The sequence below is a fragment of the Pelophylax lessonae genome (assembly GCF_965119305.1).
Source record: "Pelophylax lessonae genome assembly, chromosome: 1".
NCBI lineage: Eukaryota > Metazoa > Chordata > Amphibia > Anura > Ranidae > Pelophylax > Pelophylax lessonae.
The window spans coordinates 647606612-647628156 of NC_138768.1; the positions used below are offsets into that span (position 1 = coordinate 647606612).

At 39.5% G+C, this 21545-nt stretch overlaps 1 protein-coding gene across 1 annotated transcript in view; it reads right to left on the reverse strand.

The window, feature by feature from the left end:
- The window catches only part of SLC7A11 (solute carrier family 7 member 11), a 446067-nt gene that overhangs the window by 143599 nt on the left and 280923 nt on the right, over positions 1-21545 (reverse strand). Inside the window, exon 7 of the mRNA XM_082243483.1 lies at positions 3464-3587. Coding sequence (XP_082099609.1) covers positions 3464-3587 — 124 coding nt within the window. The remainder of the gene's footprint in view (positions 1-3463; positions 3588-21545) is intronic.

Here is a 21545-nt window from a genome sequence, read left to right on the forward strand (position 1 = left end):
CTCCAAGCAGAAGGAACTCCGAATGAGCTTCTGCCATTCACATCCTCTACCAGTTGGGAAATTTAGATTAAAATTGAGAGTTTTCCAGGATTAAGTCCACTCAGCAGAATGCACTTTAGGGCTTTTGCCCACTTTTATTCATCGAAATGTCAAAGTAATAAAAATGTTCTGCCCATGTAAGAGTTATTTAGCATGATAACAGACACAAAGGTATTGCATCTATCTGGCTATTATTTCGCATGGCTCTGTCTATTTCTTCTTTAAACATACAGTAGCTACGTTAGTCTCATCCTCTTTGCCTATTTAGATTATTCTGCTAATGTACTACTTACTTGGATGTGGACTACCTTTGTCCCTGCACAATCTCCAACTCTCAGACGGCATTGCAGCTCGGCTGCCAATTAGAGTGGGATAGACAGACCTGGACACATGCTCCGCATGTGTACGGCTCTAAGATGCTTTCACAGCACATACCAGCAAAGCCTCACTATAGAATACTCTTTTATGTGAAATGTCCACCTGTTTCCATTAGGGTCTCATACCTGATCAGGGACCCTTTCACTGCTGAAACAGGCACTATCTCCATTTTTACAAAATGACACATGACACACAATCCATCTGTCCACTATATTGTTTGTGCCACCCTGCAGATGGTGACTATTTGTAAAAGAGAAAAAAACAATTATTAACTAAGAGTCTTCTGCAGCTTTCATTATGTTTATCAATGTAATAGCAGAAATACGTTTATTTAGATTTGTGAGCAGAAAATATTCATTTAATGAAAGAAGTTTGATTATATAAATCAAAGCATGTTCTTTCATTCCACCCAATTACCATGAACAGATGTACACAGTGTGACAAATATTATTATCAGAAACAGATATTAACAATCTACACCAAAAAGTTAAATTAGCCTGTACTAGTTTGTTAGCACTTTCAATGAAGAAGAATGTATATTTTATTGATTTTGATAGTTATGTTAATATCTGACATGTTGACTCTCTCCTTACTTATAAAGCTGAAAAAGAGCATGTACCAACCTTCTTCATTGAATAGATAATATTTTTCTACAAAATTATTATACAGACCCCGCTGTGCTTATCTGCATACAAGCTAATTATTTTTGAAGTTTTCACAGTTCATGTCCAAATACAAGAGATAATACACAAGAGAAACACAAAATCAACATGATAGAATAGTACATTTTTAAAGCTGCGCAAGATAATGGATCATTATATTCTGTGCAAAGAAATCTTAATGGCTTGGCAGTATCAATTTTTATTTTTTGAACGTTTTTTTATTTTATTATGTGTTTTTTAAAAGTTTGATAGAAAGACAATGTGAAAAATATTTTCACATTACTTTGCTCCGATTTTGGGGAAATCTTGGTTCAGACAAATAAATGTACTGGCGACTGTAAGCATGTTTAAATATATTTTTTACACATGGGCAAACACGTATGTAATTTTATTGCATGTTTATATACAGTATATGCTTTGTGAGCTTATTGAAGTTTTTTTTGTTTTGTTTTTTAATTTGTGTGGACATCCACCTGAATGCAGATCACTCTACAAGTTGAACACGCAGAAACCCTGCCTAATGTTATTCTCAATTGTTGTTATTAATGGATGTCCATGGAGCCTCACCCCCCCCCCCTCTCCAAATGTTAGTTAACCATTAATGTCAGGTAAAAAAAACAGGGGTTATTGAAGCCTAGATATCTAGTCCAAATTTTTCAGCATTAGTATGGGTTGGTTAAATTGACTATAACTCTGTGACTAAATAATTTAAATATAAGGATTTCATTTAGTAATTCTATAGCTTATAGTTTATATGATTACATAATTTTTCATGAATTTACTATTTTTATTCTGTCTTTTTATCAGACAAATACAGCACTGAACAGGGGGATATTGGCGACTACAGGCTGATTCGGAATCTGCAAGCTGAATCCATTTATTTTCTGAAGGAAGCCTGTAGCTTTTATGTAATCAATATGTCATAGTCAATATGGTGATCATATGATTGGAAACCCCTCTAATTTTTGAGTGTTAGCAGGGATTTAAACTGTCATTGACAGCTAGGTTTGACAGTTAGCAGCTGCACATAATGTTAGCTGGTAGCTGTAAAAAGTATGACATTTATTTACCACTTGCCGACCGCCGCAACTACATATACTGCGGCGGTCAGCCCCTCACAGGCAAAGTGACGTATCGGTACGTCACTAGCCTGTGAGGCTCTGGGGAGCAAGCGCGCCGCTGGAGGTCTCCGCCGGGCACTCACGATCGTCCGTGACAGCGGGAGAAAGGCAGGCGGCTGATGTAAACAAGCTGCCTGTCATTCTCCGCTGTGTAGGAATAGTGGTCATACGGTTCTACTATGTAGGACCGTTGATCACTGTTCCTACAGCTCAAGCCACAGCCAATCACAGTTAGAATCACGCCACTAGGGACACACACCACCCCTCCCTCTCAAAAAAAGTTAACCCCTTCACTACCAGTGTCATTTTACAGTAACAGTGCATATGTATAGCACTGATTACTGTAGAAATGTCACAGGTAACCCCAAAAGTGTCAAAAATGTCAGTCAAGGGTCCGATCTGTCCGCCCCAATGTCGCAGTCCCGTAAAAAAATCACAGATCGCGCCATTACGCGTTAAAAAAAAAAACAACAAAAATGACAAAAATCTTTCCCTTTGTTAGTAAACGCGATAACTTTTGTGCAAACCAATCAAAATACGCTTTTTACGTTTTTTTTTTACCAAACATATGTAGCATAAAACAAATTGGCCGAAAATGTTAAAAAAAAATTGATTTTTACATTTTTTTGGGGGAATTTCATATAAAAAATGTGAAAAATATTGTTATTTTTGCAAAATTGACGCTCTTTTTTTGTTTATAGCGCATGATCAAAAAATCGCACAGGTGATCAAATACCCCCAAAAGAAAGCTCTGTTTGTGGGAAAAAAAGGACGTCAAATTAGTTTAGGTACAGTGTCGCACGACCGCACAGTTGTCTGTTAAAATCACGCAGCGCCGAATCGCAAAATGGGCCCTGGTCAGGAAGGGGGTAAAATCTTCCGGGGCTTAAGTGGTTAACATATCATCAGCATGGGAAAGTATGCTGAAGACTGTGGTTAGGAAAAGACTAAAGAGTATGAGACTATGCCTGAACAGTATACTCCTCTGTTGCCATTCGGCCAGCTAAATTTGATAAAATACTGTACATACATTCTGCTATTTGTATCAATGCAAAACACGTTGTGTTGCTTAAATCCCGTGAATGACAAGTTTTTCCACCCCAAATCTATGCATCGTTTATAGTTTTCATGAAAGTCTCACTTATTCTTTGAGGTTTGAGCCATAAAGATTACAACTCAATAAATGTGTCATCAAAGCAAATCAAATATCTGCATCAAAAGTATCTGTAGATTACCAATTACACGAGTTCTATATTTTCTTACCACAGCAACTGCACTGGAAGCTACTAGTTCTTCTGCTGTAATGGTTGTATAGTAGGCCACATTGGTTAAGACATATCCAACTGTTACAGTCACCATTGATATACATATTGCAAGTGGGATGTTTCTACAAAAGAAAAAAAGATGTGTAAGATGGTGACAATAAAAACATATATATGTTTATGTTACTTCTTTTGGGTAATGCTGTCATAGGTTGAATGCATTCTGCATATATCATATTTGTTCAGTAAGGCACACAACCTCAGTTTGTTCAGCAAGGCCCACTGAGAGCATGCTAAGACGGGAAGCTACTTATCTGTGTGAAGGACAGTAGTAAAAGAGACTGAGAAGGAAGAGGTTGCATCTGCACAAACTTCGGAGTAAGGGATCTGAGACAGCCCAGCTCTGTGGATGAAGAATACGGACTGCCCCTAAAACAATTTTTTTTTTTAACAGTAGAAGATAGGTAAATAATACGTTGATTTTGCTTCTAAAATTGGGTCATTTCTGGCCTCCTAAGAGACAATCATAAGTTTATCTGTATATAAAATTGGAGCCGCGCTAATTTGAGACATGCAAAATAAAAGCATGTGATTAAATGAGACAATCAAATAGTGAATCAAATAATACAAAGGTTGTGCTTGAATGAAGCAATCAAAAATAAATATTAATGATAAATCAATTGATGTAATCCGGACATGATGGGACAGATGCCGGAGTGAGGTTGATCCGGACGGTTCGTGCCTTAGCCCTGCATTTGATTGGCACTCCTGCTAGGCTGCATCAGTTGGAGGCAGAGTTGTATAAAGTACTCGAAACCCATACTTGAGTAAAAGTACAAGTGCTCGATCAAAAAGTGACTTGAGTAGAAGTACTAAAGTATTCAACATTTTTTGTACTTAAGTATTGCAAGTAGTTTTTTTTTTTAATTTTGCTACTCAAGTACTGAAAGTAAAAGTACCAGTAGTTTTGAAAAAAAATGCTACTCAAGTACTGAAAGTAAAAGTACAAGTACTGTGTTATGTAGTTATTAAAGAAAGAAGTCAAAAGTTTGAACATCATATTGTTTTTTATTATTTCAAATGTAGCTTTTATTTATACATACAGTAGCATTTATTTTCGTATGCGCTGCAATACACATGCTTTGAGCTTCATGAAACCTGCATCTACTGTTCTGGCAGTGGTCATTTTTATAATTGTAACGAGTAACTATGCAGCACAAAAAAAAATATCGGAGTAGAAGTATTGAAATCATTGAAAAAATGTAGTGAAATAAAAGTGGAAGTAGGAGAAAAAAATTCTACTCTAGGAAAGTACAGATACCGCCTTTCGGTACTTAAGTACAGTAGTGAAGTAGTTCTACTCTGGTTGGAGGGATCATCCCATTTCCATTGGATCGGTCAGAAGCTTACCTTCCATACATTGAGTTGGGCTCATATTCATCTAAGTTGTGGTAAGCGCATAGTGTGACCCCCACTTTTCATCACGGATTGGAAGCACTGCGGTGAATGAATCTCTGTCTTGGCTATCTTCATATACTATTGGGCTTGTTTACATCTGATTTGTGGTAAGCGCATAGCGTGGTCCTTAAGTTCTCATAGATTGAAGAGCTATCCATCACGGTGAAGGAATTCCTGATTCTACACTTTGCACAATCTTTTGGACTGTATTCTTTATTTACATATCATTTGGATGTACATCAATTGATTTATCATTAATATTTATTTTTGATTGCTTCATTCAAGCACAACCTTTGTATTATTTGATTCACTATTTGATTGTCTCATTTAATCACATGCTTTTATTTTGCATGTCTCAAATTAGCGCGGCTCCTATTTTATATTCTCTAATTGGTGTGTCCCCACTTCAGCTGCTGCTTTGACCTTTTAGTTTTATTTCAGTTGTGTATATTTCATTTAGCACACACATTTATTTTCCTTTACAGTGTGTTTAGCGCAGTTATTTTTTTGGTATAACTTTATCTGTATTCTTAGGCATTTATTATCCAGTCTTTCAATCTGCAATGCAAATCTCTATCATTACTGTAAATGTTTAGCTTGACCCTGTCTTTCTCACTTCTTGATCTTCTCAGTTGGTCAGTGTTGGTCAGTGAAGTCACCCATTACATTAGAGCATGTGGAACCCTTGTGAGGGTTGGATTCCTGTCTGTGTCCCCTCTGAGGAGATTTACCATCATTTGTACTCCACTACAGAAATTTGTGAGAAGTCCAAACTGTTTGATTTGTCACAAGAAAAGGGCCAACCATTCAGTGGATACACCTGTCCCGGTGCATCCTCTTTCTTTAAAGAGATCTCCTGTTACTTTTTGTTGTGCCTCTGGAACAGACATTTAAGACAGGTGTTTTATGTATTCCCTGTCGTATCCAAGTTTTGGTTTTACACTTTATAAAAGGTATACATAGGGAGGCTCAGGAGGTGAGGAAGGGGTCCAGTTAACATTATACTGAAAGTTTAGGCTTTAAACTAGAACAGTAGGACATTTTTATTTTTCATTTTGGAGTAAGGGAGGATTATAACTCCTGTCAGAATTTTTTTTTTCTTTTGCTATATGTGTCCCATTGTGGTGATTTACCTTCACTTCATGTCCCATAGCCAAACAGGAAGTGAGAGTAAACCCTTGCAAATTAGGGACTTCCTTGTGGACCCCCAGCTCATCAGAACCAGTGTCCCCATTGGAAGATTTCTCCCCTATTAGTTTTCTGGGGACAACCCAAAATGTGGAATTTACTTTTACTTTCACTTTCAATGATGATGGTAAACAGGACAAATAGGTGTGTTGTATCTCCTTATGGGGGGCCACAGACACCAAAACTGACAGGGGTTCTGATTCCTCTCCACTCTATCCAAAATGAAAAAGATGTTTTGCCTTTAGTTATACTTTAAGCTTACGCTGCACATATCACTGAATCGACTCATTATTCCTACATGTCATATTCAATAACATACCCTTTGTTGATGTATATTTTGAACATGAGGTTAGTTCTAATTGCACAGGATTGTGGTAGACTTGTCTTTGTGAAATAGAGACATAAAATGAATGAAGATCTTGGTGCACAAGCATGGAAGGAGTAAGATCCTAAAGTGGGAATTTTCACAAAAAGGCTGCTGAGCAGACCACAAGGAAAACATTTTGGTAGAATATAGAAAAATAAATATGTGGCTTGCTAAGAGTACTGGCAGAAAGCATCAGAAGCATTAGCGTAAGGACACACTAAAAGAACCTCTACAATACCTGTCCTGAATAGGCCATTGCTTTGGCAACCTGCAGTGCTTGGTCAAGTGATAAAGTGTTGATCTCAGTGTAGGATCAGATCTGAATGCCTTACCCTTCAGTAGACATCATATGCCCCGAGGATATTTTACTTTAGGCACATTTTAATACTACAGAACATGTAATTACTCATATACCAGTTTGAATAAGAAAATATAGACCTTTATTTGGATCACACTCACAGGAATTGAACACAACATAAAATGGACAAATTTTGTTTGAAGGATAAACTTACATAGTTACATAGTTAGTGAGGTCGAAAAAAGACCTCAGTCCATCCAGTTCAACCTATGATGTGTGTTTGAAGTTAACCGTACATTGTATACCCCTGTATGTTTTGGCCTTTAAGGTGCCCGTCTAATAGTTTTTGAAACTATTGATGCTCCCCGCTGAAACCACTGCTTGTGGAATTGAATTCCACATCCTTACTGCACTGACAGTAAAGAACCCCCTACGTGTTTTAAGGTTAAACCGTTTTTCTTCTAGTTTTAGTGAGTGGCCCCGTGTCTTATTGTATTCCCTTTATCTGAAAAGTTTGTTCCTTATGCTCGGGTCACCAGTACAGTATTTGTACATTGATATCATATCCCCTCTCAAGCGTCTCTTCTCCAGAGAGAATAGGTTCAGTGCTTGTAGTCTTTCCTCATAGCTGAGATCCTCCATTCCCCTAATAATTGTTGTTGCCCTTCTCTGGACTCACTCCAGTTCCAGCACATCCTTCCTGAGGACCGGTGCCCAGAACTGGACGGCATACTCCAGGTGGCAAGACCAGAGTCTTGTAAAGTGGGAGAATATTTTTTTTATTTCTGGAGTGAGTCCCCTTTTTTATACATCCCAGTACTCTTACAATTAACATGGTCATTTCCACAGGGTTTACAGGACAACTAATTAAAGCCTGATTTTTTTTTTTTAAACCAACACTAGGGACAGTACTTACATTGAATGAGAAGGGTTTCTTCTTCTGGCGGGTGCCCTCATTGTTTAACTCTTTAGCCCCTTGCCCTTCCCACATATCCCCTGCAGAGGTTATGTTTTGGTGCTGCGGAGGCTAATACAAGTCACCAGACCTGTCAAAGGCCAATAAGACCTGTCGAATCCCATCAAGAATGCCAACTATGCCTACTCTTTTCATCCCCATACCTAAAAGCTGTACTATAGCTCCAGCATTGAAAAGTGCTCTATTAAAGGAGGACAAGTGAATGAATGGATGGCCACCTCCATTCATAAAGTGAAAATGAAACTTTACATTGCAGGAAGCTATATTACAGCTTTTATGAATGGAGTGGATGATGGAAAAAGTGTGCATAATCTCAACTATTGAGAAGTTCCTATGACAGATTCCTAAGTAACCCCTACAGCATCAGACGGTGGTGGTGATGGTGGTGGTTAAGAGGGGGGGGGGGGGCAGTATAGGGGCCACTTTTCATTCAATACAAGCAATTTCACATGTGCCAATTCTTATTAAAAAAAAAAAATTAATTTAGGATTTAAGTAAAAAATACAATGATTTTTCAATGAGGCATCCTGTTGGAGTTTAAAGTAAATTTAAAGAGTTTTTCCAGGACAGAGTTACAGTATATCCACTTACTCACCAAAGAAGGATTTTCAGTGATTTGTAGCCCCCAGCTCATTTACTCCAAATGGAATGCAAAGATCAGCTGAGCTGCAGCATACTTGTTAAGGGTAGCACTGCCATAGATGCCCATTCACTTTTATAAGTATCTCTGGCAGCAAATCCCTAAACAAGCAGTTCATTTAAATACAGATAAATTCAGATAATGCCTTAAATTTCAAACAGCCCTTGGCTATCCAGTGGAAGTTAACGAGCTGACGGTTGTAAATCGCTGAAAAAGCCTTCCTATTTAAGTGAAAAGTGTTATTTTTTTCCAGGAGAACCTTTAATAGTCTGTGTATATTAAATGTGTCAGATATTTTATTATGTTGTATATAGCGCACATGATACAAGCTACCAGTGTAAATACAAGTCTTAAAAATGAAATTGCAGTGCACCTCTGAGCATTACATTAACCTTGATATTTTTACACTTATGAAAGGGGAATATGAGGGACCATAACCTTTAAAAATGAGCCCCATCGAAAATAACTCACTGAGAGGAACTTTTTCTAGACTGTTATATGACATTTAAAATGCTGATGCTGTGCTCTTACCCTTTTTCAAGTCTATTCTGAATGCACTTGGTGGATGAAAGGAATTTAATAATGCTTTTGTGTTAAATAACACGTTTGTTTTTTAGTAATAATGTCTTTTTTTTAAACAGAAGAACAAAAGATAAGAAGTAGAAATCTGGAAACGCTAAAACCATTAAGTAAGAGATGATGAAGAAAGCTGTTATGCAACTGACCTTTTTTATTACAAGAAATTTTGGGCTACCCACTCTTACTGCATACTAGAAGATTTTTTGAGAAAGAACGACATCTTTTCAGACTACCTAACAATTACTTTCTGTAAAAATAGGAACACAAATGCTATTTTTCCAAGTACAATGTATTAGCCTAACTGTGCCCCTGTTCAGTGGGTTGGAAGGCAGGCTAGCTCCCACTATTGTAGAAATAATAAGCCAGAAAAATACAATAGTGCTGTGAGTTATTTACAAGGCATCTGAGCATACATGGCACCAGCTATATAATTTATCCAGACAACAATGGGAAAACATAATGCGAATGATTAAAATGATCAACAAAAAAAATAAATAAAACACAGAACGATTGTTGTTTTTATGCTGGTATAACCAAATGCAATGTCTATGCCAGAAAATATATTCCACATACATTAGCCCATAGGGATCAATATTGAGTTGGCCCATACTTTGCAGCTTTAACAGGTTCTACTCTTCTGGGAAGGCTGTCCACAAGGTTTGGAGTGTGTCTATGGGAATGTTTGACTATTCTTCCAAAAGTGCATTTGTGAGGTCAGGCACTGATGTTGGACGAGAAGGCTTGGCTCGCAGTCTCCCCTCTAATTCATCCCAAGGGCGTTCTATTGGGTTGTGGTCAGGACTGTGTGCAGGCCAGTCAAGTTCATCTATGTCTTTATGGACCTTGCTTTGTGCACTGGTCCAAATCATTTGGTAGAAGGGGGGATTATGGTATGGGGTTGTTTTTCAGGGGCTGAGCTTGGCTCCTTAGTTCCAGTGAAAAGAACTCTTAAGGCATTAGTATACCAAGGCATTTTGGACAATTTCATGTTCCTCACTTTTTGGGAACAGTTGGGGAATGGCCCCTTCCTGACTGTGCACTGGTGCACAAGGCAAGGTCCATAAAGACATGGATGAGCGAATTCGGAGTGGAGGAAATTGACTGGCCTGCACAGAGTACTGACCTCAACTCGGTAGAAAACCTTTGGGATGGATTAGAACGCACACTGTGAGCAAGGCCTTCTCATCCATCCTTGGTGCCTGACCTCACAAATGCGCTTCTGGAAGAATGGTCAAACATTCCCCTAGACACACTCCTAAACCTTGTGGACAGCCTTCCCAGAAGAGTTGAAGGCACTGCGTGACTTTAACGGACAATTGCGCGGTCATGCGACACTGTACCTAAATGAATTTGACGTCCTTTTTTTCCCACAAACGGAGCTTTCTTTTGGTGGTATTTGATCACCTGTGCGATTTTTTGATCATGCGCTATAATCAAAAAAGTGCATCAATTTTGCAAAAACAACAATATTTTTCACATTTTTTTATATGAAATTCCCCCCAAAAAAATGTAAAAATCTAAATTTTTTAACATTTTAGGCCAATTTGTTTTATGCTACATATGTTTGGTAAAAAAAATCGCAAAAAGCGTATCTTGATTGGTTTGCGCAAAAGTTATTGCGTTTACTAACAAAGGGAAAGATTTTTGTCATTTTTGTTGTTTTTTTTTTAACGCGTAATGGCGGCGATCTGCGATTTTTTTTGCGGGACTGCGACATTGCGGCGGACAGATCGGACACTTGACTGACATTTTTGACACTTTTGGGGTTACCAGTGACATTACTGCAGTAATCAGTGCTATACATATGCACTGTTACTGTAAAAATTACACTGGCAGTGAAGGGGTTAACTTTTTTTTGAGAGGGAGGGCTTTAGTGTGTCCCTAGGGGCGTGCTTCTAACTGTGATTGGTTGCGGCTTGAGGTGTAAGAACAGTGATCAACGGTCCTACATAGCAGAACCGTATGATCACTATTCTTACACAGGGGAGAATGACAGGCGGCTTTGTTTACATTAGCCGCCTGCCTTTCTCCCGGTGTAACGGACGATCGCGAGTGCCCGGCGGACATCGGGTCCGCCGGGCACGCGCGGGGGGGGGTCCATGACCGAGCAGGAGCGGGAGCGCGCATCCGGCGGTGCTAGCTCGCCCCCCCAGAGCCTCACAGGCTAGTGACGTACCCCTACGTCACTTTGCCTGTGAGGGGCTGATCGCCGCAGTATATGTACTTGCGGCGGTCGGCAAGTGGTTAAATACCATTTTCTTCTTTTTTCTTTTTTTGTTCTTGCATCTCAGTAATGCTAATTTCCTCCTTCCTTTTTTGTTATTGCTTTTGCTCTTGATTGGCTTTCTTATAAGAGCAATGGTAGCCAATCCCTGCACAATGTGTACTTGTAGATGCATGTGTGATAGGGTGACAACATGAAGATAGTTGTCACTCTGTAACAGGGGGTGACTGAGCAAAGACCCCCATGAAAGAGTACTTTTTTTTTTTTTAAATAAAAGCTGCAGATTTAAAGTAAAAATGTTGATAAAAGAAATTAAATTGACAGCTTCCTTCAAGGAATACAATGATTATTTATCTCTACTGCTGCCCATACCATAGGTCTGTTTCTTTGAAGATCCAGGCTTTGTTGTTAATGTTCATAATTTAACACTTTTGGACTGGATTTGGATTCTAGTATCCCCTGCTGCACTCTGTGGTTTCTGAGGTTTCTTCTTCTGCCCATGTGTTCTAGTAGGGAACAGGGGCCAGTGGAAGATAGCTTTCAACAAGAGACCAGGCATCTGACATACCCAATCTATCAGCAACTTGCCACAAAGTAGAGTTCAATGGATTTTGGCAAAGTTTGGTGGCACTGTCAGCACTACAGATACAGTGCCTTGAAGAAGTATTCATACCTCTTGAAATTTTCCACATTTTGTCACATTACAAGCAAAAATGTAATTGTATTGTATTGGCATTATATGTGATAGACCAACACAAAGTGACACATAATTGTGAAGTAGAAGGAAAATGATAAATGTTTTTCAAAGCTTTTTACAAATAAATATCTGAAAAGTGTATATTTTATTCAGCCCCCCCCCCCCCCGAGTCAATACCAATACTTTGTAGAACCACCTTTCGCTGCCGTTACAGCAAGTCTTTTTGGGGATGTCTTTACCAGCTTTGCACATCTAGAGAGTAAAATTGGTGCCCATTTTTCTTTGCAAAATAGCTCAAGCTCTGTCAGATTGGATGGAGAGCGTCTGTGAACAGCAATTTTCAAGTCTTGCCACAGATTCTCCGGTGGATTTAGGTCTGGACTTTGACTGGACCATTCTAACACATGAATATGCTTTGATCTAAACCAGGGATCCTCAAACTACGGCCCTCCAGCTGTTGTGGAACTACACATCCCATGAGGCATTGTAAAACTCTGACCTTCACAGACATGACTAGGCATGATGGGAGTTCCTGAACAACTGGAGGGCCATAGTTTGAAGACCCCTGATCTAAACCATTCCATTGTAACTCTGGCTGTATGTTTAGGGTCATTGCTCTGTTGGAAGGTGAACCTCTGCCCCAGTCTCAAGTTTTTTGCAGACTCTGAAAGGTTTTCTTCTAAGAATGCCCTGTACTTGGCTTCCTCCATCTTCCAATCAACTCTGACCAGCTTCCCCGTCCCTGCTGAAGAAAAGCAGGCAACTGTAAGTATTCTTTGGGGACGATTTATTAAAACTGGAGAGTGCAAAACCTGGTGCAGCTATAAACAGAAACCAAACAGCTTCCTGTTTTTTTTTTTTTTTAAAGCTTAATTGAACAAGCTGAAGTTAAAAGCTGATTGGCTGCTATGAACAGCTGCATTAGATAATGTACTCTCCAGTTTTAGTAAATCAGCCCCATTGCTTTCTTTGCAGGAAACCGTTCATTTATTTATTTATTTATTTATTTTATAATATCTTTTTAAGACCCCATTCACACTAGCGCGACTTGTCAGGCGACTTGGTCGTCTGACAAGTCGCGGTGGGTCGCTCGCCATTGATTAGCACAGGACCCGTTCTAATAGGAGCGACACAAGTCGCTCCGACTTAGAAAAAGGGTCCTGTACTACTTTGGGGCAACCTGGAGGCGACTTGCATTGACTTCAATGATATGAAGTCTGTGCAAGTCGCGCCGAGGTCACGGTGCACGCTGCGCACCGCGACTTCACAGGTCGCCCCATCAAGTCGTGTCGCCCCTGTGTTAATGGGGACATAAAGACTGAAAGCAATTATTGAGATTGCAATAACAAGTTAAAACGTATATATATTTTACCATTTAGTTCTTTCTTAGGACATCAATGGTCAGATGTGCACAGCCAGGAACTTTCTGGTAAAATATATCACAATAAGCATTTAGGGATATAATCGTACAATTACAAGTATAACTACATTCACATATCAGCATGCAGCAGTTTAAAGTATGTGAACATAGCTATTGAGAGTAACACGAAATACTTTAACTGCAGTGGGTATGTGTTAAAAATGCATACAGACTGCAGACTAAGAGCACTGATGTGAATGGAGCCTTAACGGTACTCAGCAGAACTATGATTACAATGTACAAGAATGTTGTTCTTTTTAAATTACAGGGTAAGTTTTTATAAATGGCCTGTCAAGTAAGAGAAATGTTTCATTCATCCTTTCTGTGATACGCATGATGATATTACAAAGGTCAGTCTCTAACCTAATTACAAATATTATCTATCAAAGCATATATTTATGATAAATGACAAGATCACATCATGTGAAAATGTCACTATAAAATGGTTATTGTTTTTCTTTGCCTCTGCATCCCCCCCCCCCCCCCCCTTTCCCTATGGTAGAATTGTATTTGAGAGTCCTACAACATTCACAATGGAGCTTTTTTCAAGTATTGTATCTTTTCATGACTTCAGAAAGTATTACACAAGACTAAAAGTCATTTGAAAAGCAGTACGTATTTTAGTAGTTATTTAGATATTTGCAGTGAAGATAAAGTATGTATGTATGTACATTTTTCTTTTTAGCTTTACATACAGTGGAAAAGAATTAGCGCCTCTGTTGCGTTTTTAATGCTATATTATAGATATTTGGTGATCACTTTTGTATGGACTAACCCTTGAGAGCTTACTGCAGACAATCTTTTCTAAAATAAGTGTGCGGCCCATTTTTTTTTTTTTGTCGATAGAATATGGAAGGATTAAATGAGAGAAATTGCTTAGTAAAATAGGAAAGGATTAGCCCTTGTTTGACATTTATCTGCTGCCCTGTTAGAGAGTTCTCTACTTCCGAGTGACAATGGTTTCACCAAATAGGAAGTAAGAAAAAATCACCCAGACCCCAGTAAAATGCTAACAGGGGTTCCAGCCCTCACCTAGCTTATTTTATTTTACTGTCTGTGTTTCTGTTGGAGATTTTCCCTCACTTCCTGTCTGATTAAATCATTATTTACAGGAAGGGAGGGGACATTTTCTAAAATTCGAAGAAAAGTGACCGCACTCAGGAGAAATATGAAGAATGAAGTGTTTATTCCCCCATGGAATATAATTCATACAAAGCTTCACGTAGACACAGGACAGGCAAACACGTTTCGCGATTCTAAGATCGCTTAATCATTACCAAATTTATAATAATTTGTTAATGATTAAGCGATCTTAGAATTGCGAAATGCGTTTACCTGTCCTGTGTCTACGTGAAGCTTTGTATGAATTATATTCCATGGGGGAATAAACACTTCATTCTTCATATTTCTCCTGAGTGCGGTCACTTTTCTTCGAATTTTGCACTTTTGGATTACGGATCCGACCTGCACTGGAGCACTTTTCCTCACCTGAGCGGCCCCCCTCCTCCTACCTATGCAGTTTCTCAGGGGACATTTTCTAATGGAACTCCAGATGAATGTAAAAACAAGAGTTCTATTCCACCCCCAGCTCTATCTAAAACAAAAAAAGTTTCAACTTGACATACATTTTAAATCTTACAATATATAACTGATATATGAAACAAACTAGATAACGCAGTCTTTTTTTGTTGTTTTAGATTTGAATGAACTGCTCAACAAATGTAACATCTCTATGGTTTGCAGTCCTACCTATGCAATCTACCATAAATATATCCAATCAGAAACCCTCAATCGACAGATTTTTTGGTAAATGGGTATTGATCTGACATGTCAAATCTTAAACTAAATCAGGCTATGGTCAATTTTAAAGAGTCAGTCCACACAAAAGTGATATTTTATCTATCTATCTATCTATCTATCTATCTATCTATCTATCTATCTATCTATCTATCTATCTATCTATCTATCTATCTATCTATCTATCTATCTATCTATCTATCTATCTATCTATCTATCTATCTATCTATCTATCTATCTATCTATCTATCTATCTATCTATCTATCTATCTATCTATCTATCTATCTATCTATCTATCTATCTATCTATCTATCTATCTATGAAGTCTCTTGCAGAATAAAGTATTTACATATTTGGGCCTTGGGCAGTTGGTGGCATTGTCACAGTGCTCGGGGAACATATTAGCATGTCTGGTGGGAGTGTGATTTGACTCCACCATTCTACAATACGATTGTAAGGATTCATAACTAGATCTACAATGAGTTCCTCACCCCGTTGCCCACTTTGACCTGTTATCTATGCTCCTTGGCTCTGTTAAGCCTCAGTAAGAATTTTTTTTCCCTTTCAGCTGCATTTCAACTTGTCACGAGATATTGGAAGTCTACCTCTACGCCTCCTTTGTCCCTTTGGGTGGACATAGTTAATGACACCATGCTGATGGAGGAGATGCAAGAGCGAGAAACTGACACTTGGGACAAATTTGACACTTTGTGGTATATCTAGATGCTTTATTCCACCTCCAAAAAATTAAAAAACTTGCTTCCCTGGTGATCTCCTGAGAGTCCATTCGTGTCAGGCCCCCTCCCTTGGCACACCATTCGTTGGACACCATTTTTGCTAGCTTTAGTGTGCTATGTTATTTAGCCTTGATTTTTTGGCAAGCTAATTTTTTCTTTGAAGATGTCAATATATAGCCCATTTAACGGTTCGGTTTAACGGTTCGGTTCTCTTTCCCCTCTTTTTTCAATTTCCCCTCTTTCTTTTCCTTCTTTTTTTTTTTTTGTTTACCTCTACTCTTCGCTTGGTTCCCCAGTAGGCCTGTAGCTTATTATTAGTTGTTGTATCTGCCTAGCATGATGTCCTATCGAGGTCCCTGGGGACCCGGCTACATTTTGAGATGACTCTACTTATTGTAACTTTGGTATGCATACATTTATTGTGGTATACTTCTTTATTGTGGAGTCCTTGTTCACTACCTATATTTTCCTTTTTCTTTGTACTTTGAAATTTAAATAAAGATATATTCAGTATAAAGTATTTACATATTCAGAATAAGAAGTAAAAGCACTTTAACCACTTGCCAACCAGTCACGTTGACTGTACTGCGGCAGAGTGGCTCGTTCCCGTCCAGCGACCTAGACCTACGTCGCTGGACTCCTCCCCTTGTGGGTGGCGCGCGCGTGCCACCGGAGGCTCACTCCCGCTGTATTCAGTTACAGCGGGAGTCGGGCCAGGGGAGGAGCGGCGGTGATCACCACCGCTCTTCCCGATCGTTGGGGATCGAGTGTGGAAATCCGCCCGCTTGTGTAAACAAAGCGGGCGGATCTCCTAAGTGACAAGCAGGGTCAGATTGCAGGGTTCAGCATAGCTGAACCTGCGATCTGTCCCTGTGTCACTCAGTCACCTCCCCCCACACACGTTAGTAAGCACCAGGCATACATTAACCCCTTGATCACCAATAAAAGTTAACCCCTTCCCTGCCAGTGTCCTTTTTACAGTAACAGTGCATATGTATAGCACTGATTACTGTAGTAATGTCACTGGTACCCCCAAAAGTGTCAAAAATGTCAGTCAAGGGTCCGATCTGTCCGCTGCAATGTTGCAGTCCCGCAAAAAAAATCGCAGATCGCCGCCAGATCGCCACTATTACTAGCTAGTAGTAAAAAAAAACAATAAAAATGACATAAATTTCCCGTAGTTAGTAGCTGCGATAACTTTTGCGCAAACTAATCAAAATACGCTTATTGCGATTTTTTTTTACCAAAAATATGTAGCAGAAAATAAATTGGCCTAAAATGATAAAACATTTTGATTTTTACATTTTTTTGGGGGGGAATTTCATATAAAAAAACGTGAAAAATATTGTTATTTTTTCAAAATTGTCGCTCTTTTTTTGTTTATAGCGCAAAAAGTAAAAAATGCACAGGTGATCAAATACCACCAAAAGAAAGCTCTATTTGTGGGAAAAAAAGGACATAAATTTAATTTGGGTACAGCATTGCATGACTGCGCAATTGCCTGTTAAATTAATGCAGTGTGGAATTGCAAAATATGGCCTGGTCAGGAATGTAGTAAAACCTTCCGGTCATAAAGCGGTTAAAAATACGCTCATTGAGAATTTTTTTGTCAAAGACATGTAGCTAAATACATTTTGGCCTAAATATATGACAAAAATTGAATATATTGGATATTTTTTAACTGTCAAAGTAGAAAAATATTGTTATTTTTTCAAAATTGTCGCTTTTTTTTATTAATATCGCAAAAAATGAAAATCACACAGGTGATCAAATACCACCAAAAGAAATCTCTGTTTGTGGGAAAAAAAGGACGTAAATTTCGTTTGGGTACGGCGTTGCATGACCGCGCAATTGTCAGTTAAAGTCGCACAGCAAAATCCTCCGGTGGTAAAGTGGTTAAAATATGCCCCAAATATCTCTGCATCTATAAGCATTGTAATAAAATTGTGAAATAAGTTTCAGTGTTCACAAAACAGTTCCACAAGACCTTAATTTGAGAATCCCTTGCTTATTAGCCTTGAAAATGGATGAAAATTGACTTTTAAGATTCACGTCCCAATGACTTGATTAATGGGGTTTCACGTTAATGAAGTTGTAAAGCTTATTAGTTTTTATTTAAAACAATAAACATGCTCTACTTACCTGCTCTTTGCAATGTTATTGCACAGAGCGTTCCCTTACCTCCCCTTCTGGAGTCTCTGCCAGCACTCTTGGCTCCTCCTTTTCTCCGACTGCCCCCTCACCAAGCTAGCTGCTGAAGGGGGAACTTGTCCATACACACACAGCATAGTTCAACCACACCCACTGCTCCCTTTTCTTAGGATTTGATAGACAGCAGCAGGAGCCTATGACTCCTGCTGTTCTCAGAGACTCCTGTAAATGCAGGAAGAGGAAGGAAATTCAGGAAGAGAGGAGCAGTGGTGCTGCACACGGGACAGTACTGGATCTAGAGAGGACTAAGGTAAGTGTGTAGGGATGACTGGGGATTGGGGGGTTGGGGGATCACAGGCATTGGAAGATCATTTTACCTTAAAGTGTCACTAAACCCACAACAGTAAAATGAGTCTGTATATTCAATAAAGCATACTTGTTATACTCACTGTGGAACCTAAGGGGTTAATCCTCAGCATGGTGTAAAAAGGCCTCTTGATCCTGTATGCACAGATCCTCCTCTGCTTGCATTGTCCCAAAAATAAGTTTGGATAAGACAGAGTGGAGTCAGTCTGCACATGTTTAGTTTAGTGTGTATTGCCAGAGAGTCTTTTTTTTCTTGGGAAGTGCATGCGATCAACACAGGGCCAATCAGCACTATCCAGACAGAGGATCAGGGGTCCTGCATCCTCATAGGATGGCCAGTGCAGTATGAAAACTCATCGTACAAGTTTTAACCAGACACTGATAGGGGGGTCACACGACTGCTATATACTGCTGATGAGAAAAGGTATTTAGCAGTTTATATTTACTAAAACTATTGCATTTTCATGTTCTGTGTACTGTGGGAGACCAGATATAGCGAACGCAGAGTCCTGGGTTTAGTAACACTTTAATGCATAGAATGCATTAGGTACTAAAACGGTTTGCCTTTAAAACCACTTTAAAGGGGAGTTCCGGCCTATTTTTTTGGGGGTCCCTTACCTTATTTTTAGGGCATTTTTGATTGTACTCCTACCCCCCCCCCCCCCTCTGTGGCCATGGCCACGGACATCAGTTCCACCTTTGCATTGCATCCTGGGAGCTGTTTGTCATCACTCCCAGGAGGCTGGAATCAGGAAGAACTCCCAGAACACTCCCTGGAATCAGGAAGAAGGACACAGCAGATTACACTGCGGCTTCAGATGCCAACATCCAAGATGGCCGCACTCAGACAGCGTTTTTAAAAGTAAGATTTTGACTAAAATTTAATACTGTACACTTTGTAAGTATGAGAATAGCGGTTCTGTAAAGGGCGATGGATTAGTATTATAGGGGTATTTTTAGTTAAAAAAGGTATTTGAGGCCAGAACTCCGCTTTAAGCTTTGCAATTTGTGAACAGATAGTCCTGCATTATTGTATGCAATGCCTACAGTTTCAGATAGTGTGGGTAGCACTGGCTGCCAGGGGAGCAAGAAATACAGTAAGTATTTGCACTTATTCCTTTCCCCCAACCTAAACAAGCACTATTTAAAAGTAGCCTGGAGTGGGGCTTTAGACAACAAAATTATTGGAGTTGGACCTAAATATTTTGGTGTAATAAACAGTTAAAACATCTATCTATCTATCTATCTATCTATCTATCTATCTATCTATCTATCTATCTATCTATCTATCTATCTATCTATCTATCTATCTATCTATCTATCTATCTATCTATCTATCTATCTATCTATCTATCTATCTATCTATCTATCTATCTATCTATCTATCTATCTATCTATCTATCTATCTATCTATCTATCTATCTATCTATCTATCTATCTATCTATCTATCTATCTATCTATCTATCCAGGCCCTCCGGTCCATTTCATGTGGCCCTCACACCTTTTCTGCAGCTGCTGCACCTCCCTTATCTCTGCCCCCAACTTGTTTCAGCAGACAGCAGCAGAGAGGAGGACAGAACTCCTCCTACAGGTCCTGCACCACCCTGTGCAGCGGCAGTACCCCCTTATCCCCACATCCACTGGTCTCAGCATTCAGCAGACTCAGGCAGCTTACTCCAGCTCTCCTCTGGTTCTCCTCCAGACCCTGCAGTTTCTGCTTCCCAGCTCCACCCCAGCTTCTTCCTAGCAGCATAGTATGGTAAGAGGATGCACTGTGATGTAGGGGAGGGTGAAGGACTCTTGACTTCTAATGATAGGGGGCTACTGAAAGAACCGGAGGGTTTATCAGTAGATTATGGAGGGTTACCATAATGCTGATACGCCCCATGATGAAATTACGTTTGACACCCCTATTATCCTGCAGGGCAAATCACCCGCCCTGAAAGTATTCCACCATTGTGTTAGAAATACAAAACTCCCCATCTTCTTGCTCTTGTTAAATGACAATAATCCACATATCCACTGATGCCTGAAATACCAAAAACCACTGATCCCCCATTGTGAAAAATGACATAAGGATTTGAAATCACCATTTTCCTGTTGCAGCACTGTTAATGATGAGCCAAACTGTTTTTTTTATAGCAAAGTTTTTTAAAGAGTAGGATGTTGGGAAAAGCCACGGAAAACAGTACTAAACAGGGTTAAGGTGTTGTAAAAGATATCATAACTATATCATATTACAATCAGAATCCATGACCTTTCATTCACTCCTTAATATCATCTTAACCGTTACAGCGTTAAATATTTGTGCACCTAAGTACACATTACAAAGCTGCACATTGAGATTACAAAAAATACAATCCTTAAAGCTAAACTACAGTTGTGTTTTTAATTCTTTTCAACTTTGTTCTATGGTCAGCCATTGTTTTCTATAAAGTGTTAACAAAGGCAATATTTTTTTTTTTTTTTTTACTAACAAACAGGTCATACTTACCCCCTCTGTGTAGCATTTTTGCACATAGCAGCCCCGATCCTTCTTTTCTCAGGTCTCCCTCCGAAGCTCCTGGCCCCTCTCCTGCCAAATTCCCCAAGAGCAAGCAGCTTGCAATGGGGGCACCCGAGCAGCTGCTGCTCTGCATGTCTATTCAAACAGAGCCGTGGATTGGCCCCGCCCCCTCTCTCTCTTCATTGGCTCACTAGCTGTGGTTGAAACAAGCAGGAGTCAATGGCTCCCCCTGCTGTCTCAGCCAATGAAGAGGGAGAGACCCACCAGAACCAAGGCTTTCGTGCACAGCGCTGGCTAAAGATTAGGCTCGCGTAAGTATTAAGGGGGACTGAACTGCTGCACACACAAGGTTTTTACTTTTATACATAGAATGCATGAAGGTAAAAAAAAATCCTTGAGCCTTTACTACCACTTTAACTGGTGGTGGTTATTGGACAAGATCATTTTATTTGCAATCATTTTTTTTTTTTAACCACTTGCCGACCAGTCACGTTGACTGTACTGCAGCAAAGTGGTTCGTTATCATCTGGCGACGTAGACCTACGTCACCAGACATTTCCCTCTCTCGGCGGTGCGCGCGCGCCGCCGGAGGCTTGCTCCAGCTGTATTCAGTTACAGCGGGAGTCGGGCCAGGGGAGGAGAGGCGGTGATCGCCGCCGCTCTTCCCGATCGTCGGG